We start from the raw sequence: 15,356 nt of genomic DNA on the forward strand, positions 1-15,356 counted from the left end.
AAAACAATATTTTATACTGCTCATTCCAGATTAATATATTTTTTTTGTTACATGAAAGCCATGAAAACATATACAAAATAATGAACCTGCTCCTTCCAGTTCTGTCTGAACTGGTGATCCTAAAAGCCTCTGCTATTATAATAACTCAGACGCTGTGAATTGGGTGGAGGATTGGCTTAGTGGCGCCCAATGAAGTGCTGATATTCTTGGCATGTCCCCTGGCTCGTGTCCCAGCTGATTAGAGTCTGGAGAAGACATCCAAAACTGCATCTCAATCAGCCTGTCAAGGAGATTTCATAGGAAGCTGATTTCCAACCTAGTCATTACTGAACCGCTGCAGAATCAAAACTTGAGCCAACCTTATTATTAGTAATAATGAGTGCACAATTGGTATACACTGTTGTTGTTCTTGATGTCCTCTTCAGCGTGTTTCCTATATGACACTTCCTACAAACTAAACCAACATTTTGTATTTGCTTACCTTACTTTTACTCTGAGGCAAAAGAATGAAATAGGCCTTGTTATTTAAACCACTATATTTTTCACAGAATGCACACACTCTGATAACTTTCTTCATTTTCCCATGTGAGGTTTTATATTCCCTAAATTCAGCAATGTAGAGTACATCTCGTACTGTGAAGTTCTGGCATTACATGTTAAGATTTCTTACACGTTTGACAAATCACCCTGAGCCTCATGTTCCTTTCAAAGGCAGCACCTGAAAGTGTGGCACAGTGTACTAAAGACAATTTGATAATTGATTACACCAAGCAGAACAAGAATATTTTTTCCTCAACTAAAAATTACACGCATGCACACACGCAACCACATACACACACACACACAGTTTTATCTTCATTCAAGAGTAACCCATGACAGTAAAAGCACAGTTGGGATTCAGCATTGTGTCACTAACTACTAAATTCCCCATAATCAAATTAGTAGAAAAGATATGAAAACTTATAAAAAGAAAAAGTAAAATGAGTTTTTTCCTGGCCTTAATTCCAACGCAATGGAGGAAGCATATTAACATTCTCTACCACATCATCATTTCAGACATTTTACTGGTTAGAATCAAGATGAATTTCAACCAAAATGCCATACACTATGCAAGGAATAAACAGCACAATGGGGCGTGCTGTTATAGAAAAATAATCCAAGAAGGAGCAGTGAAATGTTATACCACCCTGATGATGTTACCACCTTGAGTAACCTGTACCATGGCAATTTACCAAAGCTAACCTTTTTTTAAATGATTAAATAATTATGGACTCTTTCCATAAAGGCATCTCCTTAGAAAAGAAGACTTCACCATATCAAAGATTACACACGTTTTTTAATCCTTTAATATGGGGTGTCCACCATACAAGTCCCTGTTACTATAAAAACAAAAATGTATTAGAATAAGCACTTTAATATAAGCATTTTTCTCATTTCCTTGCAGCCGACACTACTGTCAGAGCTGCTGTTACAGAAAATTAATCACCTGCTGACCAATCAGATTTGAGAGTTTTTGGTGCTGTAGTAAAAGAAACTATATGCCAGCTCTGTCATCTTTGTACTGAAGGGGAAGATACTCTCTGAGCACAGCAAACCTTTTGAAAACCACTAAACACATGTAAAACATGTTAGTTCAAGGTTCACAAATGAAACAGGACGCCATGTTGTGACATCTCATAATGAGGAAGATTTGGTGAGAGGCTATGGCCCACCATAGGTCTTCATAATTAATCATACATTAATCTTAATAATGATAACTTACTTCCCTTAATTAATTAAACATCAGTTGTAGTTTGGGAGAGTTTATCTAAAGTTGGCTAACTAGACAGGATCAAACCTTGGATACTGGAGCTGTGAGGAAATAACACTTCCTGTTATACCACCACTGTGTACCATCAATTGCACGCACTCAATCAATTTGGCTGAAGTCTTATTCTGATTCAGGTTTCACATTCATAATATTTCATATTTCACATTCATATTCAGTTACTATTTAATCCTGGTTAGGGTGTGAGGCGTGAAAAAACCCTGGATGGAACCTAGGGGCAACTGAGCCAATCTACGTACATGCATGTTTTGGGGAGATTGGAAGAAACCAGAGAACCCAGAGGAAACCCACATGGATACAGGGTCTGTGTGAAACTCCACACAGACAGAAACCCGAGCTTAGGATCAAACCAGAGTATATACAACAAGCAAAGGTTTTTTTTTTTTTTTTTTGTAAATCAAACTATATAACCAGTTGCCTAAAGTTTGAAAATGGTAGATGTAGACTTATAATATACAATTCAAAAGAAAACTTATTCACAATGATAAAGTGAAAAAAATATTGTGATCCTAAACTACAAAAAATGATTAATAATCAGGGTATCAATACTGAGCTAAATATCACTGATGATCTTTTTTGTTTTTTGCCCTTTATTCCGTGGCCTGAACCTGGACGAATACAACCCTTACTGAAATCTTGTGCTGCCAGCAGATCCTTAATGATGTCACAGTTCAGCATAATTCTCCTTATTCTGTTTATTAGGAGTCGAATCAGGAGTGTTAATTCAAGGAAAGCACTAAAATGTACAGGACAGTGGTAGGAATTCTAGATAATTGGCAATTATTAGTGTATATCTCCAGTCTCAGTCAAACACACTCAACTCAGAGAAGAAATGTGAATGTAGAAGAAAACTTCTCAGAATGTAGCCAGTTCAAAGGGAAAAAAAAGTCAAAATCCAGGCTGAATAAATGCAAAAAAGCTCTTGAGTGTTCGCCAGCAGTCTTTAAGTATTCAGCTCATCTTCTCTCTATAATGTGCACAGGTGTTCAATGCAAGCCTGAGTGAAGAGAACAGCTGGAGAAACTGTGAGCTCACCACAGAGAACACAGCCAGGCTGACATGGCCAACATTTTAGTCCAGTCAACACGGTGGCATTAGAGGACAGCAGGGGTGCTCAATTTTGTTCTTGGACAGAACACTGAGGAACAATGTAACTCAGTAAGGCCAACTGAGCTTAAATATAAAGGACATGTTGCCATGAAGGCATCAGCAAAGTAGCTAGATTGATAATCATGACATAAAACTAAGACATTATGACACAATTAGGTCAAAAAGTCTAGGCAAAAAAGCATAATTTCTGTAATATGAAACCCAAATGTTTAAGATGCACATCACATCTCGCATTCTAGAAATTCACACAGCTGGGAGAAAAGCTTTTCAAACAGCATTTGAGCAGGCAGTTGACGAGAGAAACTTGTTCCACAGATCTACAGCTTCATCAACTCCTTTCTTACCAAGAATGAACATTTTTGAGTTGCTCGTATGCACTCTCAGTACTGTAGAGAGTTCATCTTATCCTGACTGTGAAAAAACTGCATATGCGTATAGATTAGGATGCTGACATTAATAGCAACTCCTACTAGTCTCAATCCTCTTGGGGCTTGTCACACAGGGCTTGATCAACAACGTACTTACTGCAGTCTGCAGGACCCACTTTTCATTTGCTGTTATCACAATCAATTAGAAAAGCCCACTTCCTCACCAAAGTGGCAATGAGCAATTTTACATGACGTCATAAGAAAAGCTATAACAGCTAATCCCCCCCCCCCCCCCCCCCCCAATGTTAACGACATCATCTGATTGGTCAGGAGGTGTTGATGAATTTTCTATGACAGCAGCTCTATATAGTATGTGACATTACTAATATGTAATGATACTATATAATATGTAATATTTTTACAGTAAAAACTAACACAGGGACTTGTATGGCAGACACTTCCCCAACTCTGACTGTTACAAATCACTGCAGATCTTCAAAATACTGGAGACTCCTTCCAAAAATGAATGTCTCCTCACAGAGTCATTAATTTTTGGAAGGAGTATCCAGTATTTTGAAGATCTCCAGTGATCTGTAACAGTCAGAGTTAGGGAAGTTTAAGTTTTCCACCAGAGAAAAGTCTTCAAGACTTTGCGTTTTCCGGGTTTCTTGGTAACGTGACAAGCTGCATTTTGTGTCTTATTAGCTTCAAAAGAAAGATAAAAAGAGAGACTTTTGAAGGAATGACTGTTTATAGCTGTGATAATAGGAACTATAAGTGATAATAGGAACTATCGAACAACATTCAACATAATTACAAACAGATAAAATGTATGTGTCATTCTTGAATAAATAAAAAATTGTTAGCATTGCCAAACTGCTGTAGTATAAGAGGAATAAAACTCTTCAGGACATGCTGTTATTGGAAAATTATTAACGTTGCATTAGGTCACATCACATGACCGTGCTGTTGATTATTTTCCTATAACAGCATGAACTGTTGTGTTTTATTCATTACTTAATGCTTAGCTTCTTACTCTATAGCTTCTGAGGTGACTTCACTGCTGACTACAGAAAGAAATGACAGATGTTGGTCTTTTCAATTAAGTGATTTCTGAAGTTCTATTCATCTCTTCTGTTCAGGTTTTGTTGGATGGAGTTGATACTGGATCATACCACATACGACTCAGAATTAGCTACATGCTGAAGTCAGCCTGCTTTAACCTGAAAACAAATACTGGACTGATTTCTATCCTGTTCACTCAATGTCTATGTGTCCAACTGTTAGCAAAACTGCACGTAACACATTTAAAAGCAAATGTTAAAGAATTAAATTTACTCTGTCCAAAAAAGTCATAGAGTTTGCACATAATGATAGCATTAAAGCTTGCTTTTTTGAGTGAATGTGGGAAAGAGAAAAGAAATTGAGTAAGCAATTGTGTACACTTTACTGCATGGGGATAAAGTTCTCATATGTGGCAATGCATTTCTACACAATTCACAACTAGTTTTTAGAAAAAAAAAACTTGAACAGGGGCCTTGTGGTCGTCTCTAGTGAGCTCTGTTCTGTTGGCTAAGTTTTTTGTCTTTTTAGTAGGTCACTTAAACATTTTAATATTTTGTTGTCATCTGAACAGCGAGTGTAAATGTTCTTCTCTGCTATGATGACAATTTGACAGCGCAGGAGCAATCGTGGACATTTTGACAGCCGATATCCGATCACAAACTAAATCTATTAGGCTCATGTCCAGCAACTGAATCAAAGCATGACATTCAGTGTGTGAAGAAATCACACTTAGACATCTTTAGGCAAACCATACTATTTGGTAACAATATGTTTATGTTGTCTGAAAGCAGGTAAGTATATTATTGGCAGAAAAATAAAATTTTGTCTCATTTCCAGAATTCAGCCACAACAACATATGGCTTTTTCCCAAGCCACTACGCATACTCCTGCCCCAACAATCCCCTTACCCCTCGTATATCTAATGATGACACCAAGCCAAAAAAACTTTTACTTATTTCCTCTGTTAACTAATTTTAATGCAAAGACAAGTACATTGTTGTGTTCGCTCACTGCACTCAATTATGTCTCCTGAATCACACTCCATTCTCTTAATTATTCCATCAAGTGAAATCGTCAATATTAAATATTCATGAAAGAGCAATGGGGAAAAAACTGTTTTTGCCTCTTTTTGGTTTTGTTTGGCAGTCGGCCAGCCAGGTCGGCACATTCTACAGATTCAGAGCAATGGGTAAAAATTTAGCCTTTGCTCTTGGGCAATGACCTACAGACGTCCTCATGAGCCTGCTGTATCTGTGCTACAGTAATACCAGTAATAATTAGCATTAGGTCAATGAAGAGCAATTTAAGCTGAGAAAAAAAAAAAAAAACAAACCTCCGGTCATATTCTGGTCTCCAACGTGGCTCACCCTATTTAAGTATAGCATATCATCTGTAAATAAGATAATGTTCCTTAGATAGCCTCAGAAACACATTTCACTTGGAATTATTTCACTATTAAAAACAGTTACCCAGAGAGAAGGGAAATTAATGACCTTTAATTTTTTAGATCCTTGAGAGACATTAGATCCTTCAAAGTTAATTAAACAAGTCTGTTTCACCTTGTCACAGGTCTCTGTGGCAATAAGAGTGGAACAGTCACAGGTTCGGAAATGATTACCAATAACTCTGTCATCCATGAATATTAAAGATTTTTTGCTCATTCAGGTCATGCTAAATGTTGTTATGCAACATCAGTGTCATAATCATTACTGATGAGGCAGCACAGGGGCATGATTATCATCGAAAATACTGCAAATAACTGCCAAAATGAGTGCTGCAAATTATAGCTGCTTTTACACGGGTCACCTTCTGCACTGTTAAGTACAGTTTGTATAAGTATAGTTTAAATATTATAAGTTTGTATGAGTAAATATATTATTAATATTAAATCACTGAATCAATCATGAAGTAACTTAATTAAGATCTTAGAAATTAATAAAATGATGCGTGTGCTTTTTATTTTGGGTAGATACAGTACTGTCATTGTTCATTTTCATATAGCCTGCTTTTTCTCTTACATATTAGTCTGTCAAAAACATTTAATTTGCAATTTTATCAAAAATAAAAATCAATGTTACAAAGAGATTTTCTTTATTTATTTAAGTAATTGACCATATTAAGTATTAGGTCACGTTTTTTTTTTTTTTAATCAATCTGAGACTAAATCTGGAAAATCCTACCAGCCAATTTCCTTAGAAAAGTTTATGAAAGTGCAGGGATGTGGGAAGGCATTTTACATTGGGGTGCTGGAATTTTAAGCAGCATATATGTGACGTGTGCTGCCTATATATTATTATAATTATTATTTTAGCAGTTGTAGTTAAAGGAATTCTCAATAACCCCACTTCTCGCATTCTTGTGACAGTGTAAGAGAATTTATGCAGTTGTAAACACTAAAGCAAACAATGATCTGATTTATTTTATAATAGTTGGTTTAGTGTTTAGTACTCAGTATATTAATTATTAAGACAATTAATTATTTTTCATTTCATTATATTTGAAGTGCCTAAGATGAAGTGGTTTGGAAGTGCTTGAGAGCGTACTGTATGTATTCTGTTTTCTGTATTTATCATCATGCTAAGCCTTTATTCATTATTTATTCCTCATTTCTGAATTTATTTATTTATGTAAAAATGAAGAGGCGTGATTTTTTCACATTTCACAGGCAAAGTCATGAGTTCAGGTCCTCCATACATCTACAACCATTTCAAAGATTGCAGCACATTAGGTTCAAGTGGAACAATCTGCATGTTGAGAGCTACTAAACAAAATGTATTACATCCTGAGCTACTAAACAAAATGGATTACATCCTGAGAAATATGTGTGTGTGGCTCTTCTGTAAGGGCCATCATGTGAATATTGTCATAAATGTCCAGTGGGTAAGTCAGCATAGTATAGACCAGGCGTTCTCAAACTTTGTGCAGCCATGTACGGCTTTGCCAAAAAAATTAATTAATAAAATTTTAAAAAGCTCCATGGACCCCTGAGAACGGACTGTCTTTCAACAAAATCCAACTATTCAAATAATAATGTGTGCAATAACACTTGGATGTTTATTGGAGCCGTACAGCTTGTTATTCCTGAACTTTCTGAAGACATTTTTATTCAGATTTCATTAGATTCAAGCTGATATTATTTATACATCTGGAGTTAAGTGACCAGTCAAACAGGCTAATAACATTAACAACTCAATAACAAATATTAGAGATGTCACCGATCCAATACCCAGGATCAGTATTGGGCAGAAACCAGCAAAAATATGGTGGATATCATATCTGAGAAAAAAAAATCGATTTTTGTGTGAACATGTTTTACTGAATACACAAAAAGCTGTGGTTTTGTGTAAGTGTTTTAGCTACGTGTCTTTCCCTGTATTTTTAAGTGAAGTGCTTCATTTCAAAAATAAAACATAGTAGTTTCTAAAGGAAAATACATATCAGATGAGTATTGCTGTTGGCTGATAGTCAAGGTTTCTGTATTGCTATAAGTATCATAAAAGAAAAAGCAGTATTGTGCTATCTCTAATAAATATAATAACTTTGATAATGGTGGGTTATGATGCAACAAAATTGAACTAAATTGCCGACAGACCCCTGAGGGTCCCCGGACATCACTTTGAGGACCACGGATGTAGACAGGACAGTGTACTGCGATACTGCGGTATGACTGAACACATTATTTAGCAGAGAGTCAGTCAATCTGATGATTTCTCTCCCCTAACACACCTACTAAACCTGCTAATGAAGTGTGCTTTATCAGGGAAAATAACTGTGCTAGACTCGGTCCCTCCAGGGGGAGTAAATAAAAAGTTCCACATATTGTTAAGGAAGTGTTCTCACAAGTTCTTGGACAGATCTAGTACAGCATGTTTGCTTGCTTGATTGTTTTTCTCAAAGTACAGCATTAAAATGTAAAAATAGACTCCACTGGGAAAACTTCTCAGAGGGAGCCCTTTAAAACAGGGCGTGGCCTGAGTCTTACGTCACAACTGTCAAACTACAAGGAAGCACAGCATGTGAAAGAGATGAGCTCACTGAATCTGGAAATGGATTAATGTAATCAGATACCTATAAGGACAAACAGATTGAACACTATGTTTGTTTTCTCTTTAAGTGTGTAGTATGAAGGTGTAGCACTGTTAGCATAGCTAGCTCATAATATAGCTTAGTTAAGAGTGAGCCTGGGTGCAGTAGATAAATCCCAAATTCACCCTAGTCCTCACTGAAGTGCACTACATAGGGTATGAAGTAATAGGCTTGTATATGATGTGTAAGTGCCTGATATGGAGCAGTTTAGGATTTAACCTTATGTTTGAAATCTTATGGATGTACAAGCTCTCAAGCCACAACTGACCTTAACAGTAAATCCACTACAGAGTTTGCAGTGAATGGGTTAGCAGTGTCTCCCTGCTTATGCCCTAGATTCGGAATGATAAAGCCTATTTTGAAAGGAGTAGCTGTCAGCCAGGAGGAAGTCAGAGCGGTCAAAGACAAGCTGCAGTGCGTTTAGTCAGGTCTGAGTGCGCCAGGGCCGTTACGAACACGCAGTGCAGTGCAAACAAGACTTAAAAGCACACTTTACCTCCTTTCAAAGTCCTTTTCATACGGTTTGAGGTAAGGGTCCATTTGTAGAGGGGTGCTGAACTCGGGAATAGAAAGCTGAGCTTCTGAATCTGCCATGTTCGCTTCAGGCGAGAGCAATCGAGCGCCGAGTGATTCAGCAGCGCGAGCTGTAGAACGCCGCTCTGGACTCAGCAAAGTGGGCGTGGCTGTTTGAACTCATCTCTGTACTGGTGAACTACGGATCACGTGACTGCAGCTAATAGGGGAAAAAAGCACACTTGGAAATAAAATCATACCTCATACCTGATAACTGTTTACCTTAAAAATAATGTATATTTGTAACTTTTACTGTCATGAAACGTACGATACTGTACACTGGTCTTTGGATTTTGTCACTCTTAATGACGTCACCTCAAGAAAATCTTACCAGCCATTTATTATATATTATACCAGCAATTTATTATATTCAGAAGTTAAGGAAGAGAAATTGGAAGGCTTTGAAGGCCCTGATCAGTGGGACAGCATAAAACATTTTAATCAATTTGTGACCACACATTTGAAAAATACTAAATTCTGCATATTAACATATTATAGTGACCAAGACTCAGCACTTAATTTCAAATGTTCCATTTTTTTTTATAATATTAAATACACTTTAGTTTATAATACAGCTTTTAAATGGCTTTTAAATACACAATAATCATTATAAACATTGTGTTACTCATGATAATTTGAAAATGTATATTATAAGGGTTATACATTGCTGTAAATAAATAAAAGCAGCATATTATATATCCCAAAACAGGCATTATATTTTCTTACATATTATACTAAGCCTTCTGTAAAATAATAAATACATAGATACATACAAGAAATACATAAATACAAGAATATTTTAACAAATATTAACAAAGAATATAAACTACTACTACTACTACTACTACTACTAATAATAATAATAATAATAATGATAATATTTTAGACATTTTGATTTACACTATGAAAATAAAATCACAGTCATGAGCACAATTCTATTCTACATTCATATTGAAATCTGAGCATCTCACTGCCTTTAATCTGCCTGCAAAACTAGTAGGTTAATTAGCCACCTGTAAAATGCCTCAACTTTAATAACACTCACGTTAACGTGTCTATCATATGATAAATACATGAGAAATAATAAAATGCTAGTCCTAACAATGCTTTATTAAAGTTAATGAGTCTGGGTTTCACAGAACCAACTGCTCAAGGACTTTCATTAATGTTAGAAAAGTCAAATCTGAGTTTAGTTAAAGCGGTTGATTTTCTGCTTAGTAGTTAGCTGGTAAACAGATTGCTAACTTTCATGCTAATGACCCGGGGTTACTATAACCAATGTCATGAACTTGGCAATATGGTACTTACTTATTAATGTTTGGGTAAAATGATATTTATATATAAGAAAACACGGAATGTTTAACAAATCATAAATTCAGTTAAAACTACACATGTAAAAAAAAAATATATATATATTTCAAATACACAAATGAAAATAAATGAATAAATAAATAAATAAAAAAAATCTGTAGTTTTATTATTATTATTATTATTATTATTATTATTATTGTTATGTAAAATAGATAATAGGTGTTTACAAAATAAAAAATAGGGGTATAGACTGTAGCAACTTCATTCATCATAACAGCTTTATCCAGATCGCAGTGGATCCGGGGTTCTCCCAGGAACACTGGGCTCAAGCCTGGAAAATTCATCCTGGATGAGATGCCAGTCCATCACAGGGCACCAGACAAACACACACACACACACACACATATTCAAAGCCACAATAAATTTAGCATCCCCATTCCACCTATCTGCACCTATCTTCATTTGGACGGTGGGATTAAACTAGAGAACCCACAAGAAACCACATGGAGAGAACATGCAAAATGCAACACAGTTGTTATTTATACTTATATTTCTCATATAAATAATTCCACAACACAACACAAGATTTGGTAGATATGTAAGTACACAAAAGTACAGTGGATGATAAACTTAAAACAAATCTTGAATCACACACTGTTATTTTCCCATGGCAATAGGGTGTAAGCTACCTGCAAGCCTTTTCTCTAATCTTTTTAGAAAGCACATATATTTTGGTTATTTTCAGAGAAAGCATTTACTTCAGAAATTAGACAGATTATTCTCTGTGGGAAACAGTGCAGCATATATTTTCACCAGCGGGCGGCTATTATTTATGCCGCAGTGCCTGTGAAAGTACAGCAACAGATGAGAAAAGAAAATAATGGATAAAAAATTATTATTTAGATCATATAAATGATTATTTAGATCATATAAACATTTAACATTAATCATAATATTAATCAAACATTAATCATAATTCAAATGCCTCTACAGATTTTAAGGGCATGTGATATGCATTGAATAATGAAGAGTCAAATGTTCCAGATGAACTCTTTCATCTGTAGAGCATGCGAATGCAGTTTCCAACCAAAATCTGAACAAAGTGACAAATGTACAGATAAGGATGTTGCTCTTTGTACATTTGGCACTGGTCTTAATCACACTGAAAGTCACTGATCAGGTCAGAGTTTGTGTTAACTGTTATCTAAAAATGTTTAAATAAATAACTAAATAAATTATTGCATTCTTTTCTTATATTCCAGGTGCTTTAGCATTCTTTTTTCTTTTTTTTCTTTTTTTTTAAAAATATTTTTGGTTAATTTTGTGAAATATCTCTGATGAAGACAGCATAGTTTATCACAAGCAGGTACCAGTTACACAAGAATTAACACTATGGACAGTCATAGACTATTATATACAGTATGTTGATTTGATTATCTAACATCTGCAGATGTGTTGTTATATTAATGCATGGACTTTTGAAAAGCAGCTCACTTCTCCTCTTAGAATCAGGTGGATTAGACTGTGAAGAAAATAGTATACAGTATAAATAGTGAGAATAAAAGCCCAGACATCATTTGAAGACCAATAAAGGATTGTATTTTCATTCAGTTCTATAAAATGCTTTATAAGCATGTTACAAAAAAAGTATGATCGAGCTGTAACGTGACCAAGTAGCTCATTGTGTGGTGTAAAGGATTAATTCATTCTGGACATGTGACTTTTTTAATAACTTTTTCTTTTTTTCCATCCTTTTGCTGAATAAAAGCTCATCAAATTAATTTGCTTTCTAGGGAAGCGGTCACCTTCCCTGGAAAAGCTCGACGGAATGAACTGCAAATTCTGTCTTCAATCACTGAAATGGCAGCGTAATAAAAAATGTATTACTCACATAGCTTATGATGTCTCACTGGTAATGTGATCAAAAGCCAGTCTGGTTATTGCCAACTGGGGTCATCTAGACCTATAGAGGAGCAATCATTTAAATATTAGCAATGGAATATTCATGAATATGGAAAGTGAAGGTCAAAGCTGTGCACCAAAAGCTAAATATTCTACATATATTCCTCATTTGCTTTGGAAAGCGTGGTATGTATGATTCATGATTGAGGTGGAATAAGATATTTGTGGAATGGGAAGAGGTTAGAAAAAAGGTCATGGTGATAACAACTGTATTTTATGTCTGTCAGATTGTTGCTACGTGCTAGCCTTGGGAGTGAAATATTTATCTTTCTGTATTCAGGACAAGACTTAAACCCTTTTAGCTACTTAATGGTACTGTGAGAAAGAGAACTTATAGTATATAACTTATTTTTGTGCTACAGCTTCATCTCTATAGTCTTTAGTTTTTCATACATGAATTTAAAAATGTTGCTAGGGCACTAGGACTTTTAATATCTCACTGGCCACCATTTGTAGACAAACACTCTAGCTGACATTACAGTGAATAAGTATATAAGCATAATTATGAAAATATAAGGTAATTTATACCACATCACTGTGGCCACAATGCTCGCTTCTGATTGGTCATAAGGTGTTGTGGAATTTTCTATAACAGCATCTCTGACAGTAGTACCTGCTGTAAAAATCATATTTTTTTTTATTGCTCGTTATATAGTTGTATAGTTATATATCAAAGTGGTATGTGCTATGTGGGGAAGTGGTAGCTCAGTGGTAGCTCAGTGGTTAAGACGTTGGCTTTCTGATCAGAAGGTTGAGAATTCAGATCCCAGCACTGCCAAGCTTCCACTGCTGGGCCCTTGAGCAAGGCCCTTAACCCTCAACTGCTCAGTTGTATAAATGAGATAATTGTAAGTTGCTCTGGATAAAGGTGTCTGCCAAATGCCATAAATGTAATGTAAATATCAGTTAATGCACATGGTCTTGCATAGCAAATGCTCCAGATAACCTAAGTGTAATGAATAAAAAAAAGCACATATTGCTATTTAAAAAAAAAAAAAAAAAAAAAAAAAAAAAGAACATAGAATACTTCACCAAATCAACAATTAAAGAGACTTTTATTCAACATGGAAGGAGTCTCCAGTGTCAGCGCTTTGTAAAATTCAATATGTCTTCTGCCACAGGAGAAAGTCTGTCCTCAGGACAGAGGATAACTCTTTATAGCTACTATAAAGTAAGTGATAAGAGGAACTAACTTGTCTCCTGGATGTCCTACGATATTAAATGTATCTATATATGGGCAAAAAGCACAATGTGTCATTCATTAGTAAATTCAAAATTGGCAAATTGCTGTGGTATAAGAGGAATAAAACACTTTTGGACATGCTGTTGTAGGAAAATAATTTACTTTCAGGGTGGTAGATGGAACGCTGTGTCATTGATTGCTTTCCTATAACAGCTATTAAGCTTTAACCAAGTTCCAAAATTTCACTGGCATATTTTGATAAATGGTGTATTGTGATGAACTTTAAAAGGGGGTAGGGGGAGGAGCCGCTCTGGTAATTATTGTGTTTATGAATTACAATCTGTGTTTTGTTTAATTAAGCCTAATCAGTGGAACTTTCCCCAACTCTGCCTGCCTCTAATTGCTGCTGATTGAAAAAACACCGATAGGCAGAAATGAATAGATAATATAGGGGTGCATTGTTCTCAGGGGGAGGCATTCACATCCACTACATTAAAGAGACGAAGACAGTGAAAAGATCTAAATTTGCAGTTGGTGATGAAAGGACTGTTGGGAATGTCTGTGTAAACAAAAACTTATTGCGTTGGACCAAAGGGAAGTGCAGTGAAGTGACTTCATGATCAAAATGATAGGCAAGGAGTAAAAAGTAGAGAGAAAAACCTAGCATATGTATGTGTAGCAATATGTAGCATATTCATTAAAACAATAGTAATTAACCAGTTTTGAGAACCTGAACATGAATCATGAATATAAGATTCACAACACAAACACAAGAACTGCACCTGAACTGTCTGTTAACTTTTTAAAGAATATACTCAGGACATTTTTTAATAAAACAGGGTGAATTCAGATATATTGGGACACTTTTGGAATTTCCACATTGTTTAATCTTTCTTGCCATTAATAACGCAAAATACCCCATATATGAAATCCTACATACATTTCTGAAATCCTAATGAATGAAAAAATGCTTCTATCATTTTCTAAAGCATTCTTTACAGCATTCTTATTCGCCATCACCTTATTCTAATATTATATGAACACAGTCACAGCATAACACAACAAGAACAACAACCAAACATCACTATCCATCAATGATATGAAAACCCTGAGTACCCTAAATAAAAATTTCTGCATAATCATAGGCCTAATATAAGATTCTGTATTTACACACACACGCATATATATATATATATATATATATATATATATATAAATGATAAATATGAGACGATAGATAAGCTTTTTTAAGTTAGCTTTCATTTTCTGATATTTACATCGACATGTGTACAGCATGCCACCTTTTCTTTGAATCCACCTATTTTTCAAGTGATTAAAAATATTGGAACATGTGACTGAAAGGTTTTTCTTGTTGCCCAGGTGCGCCCTGTTAGAGTGATTGTTTAAACACTTAATAGCTCTGAATGTCTACTCTTGGTTTGAGCCCTGGGTTTTGCCTGTGAAGACTGCATTTGTGGTTAAAAAGGATAAACCAACATGAAGACAAGAGAGCTGTCTATGGGAGAAAAGCAAGCCATTTTGAAGATGACAAAAGAAGGAAAATCAATCAGAGTTAAGCAATGGGCGTAGCCAACACAACAATTTGGACTGTCCTGAAAAAAGAAAGAAACCATTGGTGTACTAACAACCAGACATCGAACAGATTGGCCAAGGGACACAACAGCAGTTGATGACAGAAACATTATGAGTGGCATCACCAACAACCTCCACAGGGCCTTATAAACATTTTGAGGTCAACTTCCAGTTTGATGCTGACCACACCACATGATGAGACGTTAAATTAATTAAGTTATGTAATTTCCATCGAGCTGTTTCATTGCAAGGGTTTTGTATCATAAGTTTTGACTTT

General features: G+C 35.3%; 1 protein-coding gene across 1 annotated transcript in view; it reads right to left on the reverse strand.

Moving 5' to 3' along the window:
* Positions 1 to 9,121, reverse strand: part of gbe1b (glucan (1,4-alpha-), branching enzyme 1b) — a 106,282-nt gene extending 97,161 nt beyond the window's left edge. Inside the window, exon 1 of the mRNA XM_026934885.3 lies at positions 8,954 to 9,121. Within this exon, the coding sequence (XP_026790686.2) occupies positions 8,954 to 9,051 (98 nt within the window). The 5' untranslated portion in view covers positions 9,052 to 9,121. The remainder of the gene's footprint in view (positions 1 to 8,953) is intronic.
* Between the last annotated feature and the right edge of the window lie 6,235 nt (positions 9,122 to 15,356).

The sequence above is a fragment of the Pangasianodon hypophthalmus genome, chromosome 14 (genome assembly GCF_027358585.1).
Source record: "Pangasianodon hypophthalmus isolate fPanHyp1 chromosome 14, fPanHyp1.pri, whole genome shotgun sequence".
NCBI classification, from domain to species: Eukaryota; Metazoa; Chordata; class Actinopteri; order Siluriformes; family Pangasiidae; genus Pangasianodon; species Pangasianodon hypophthalmus.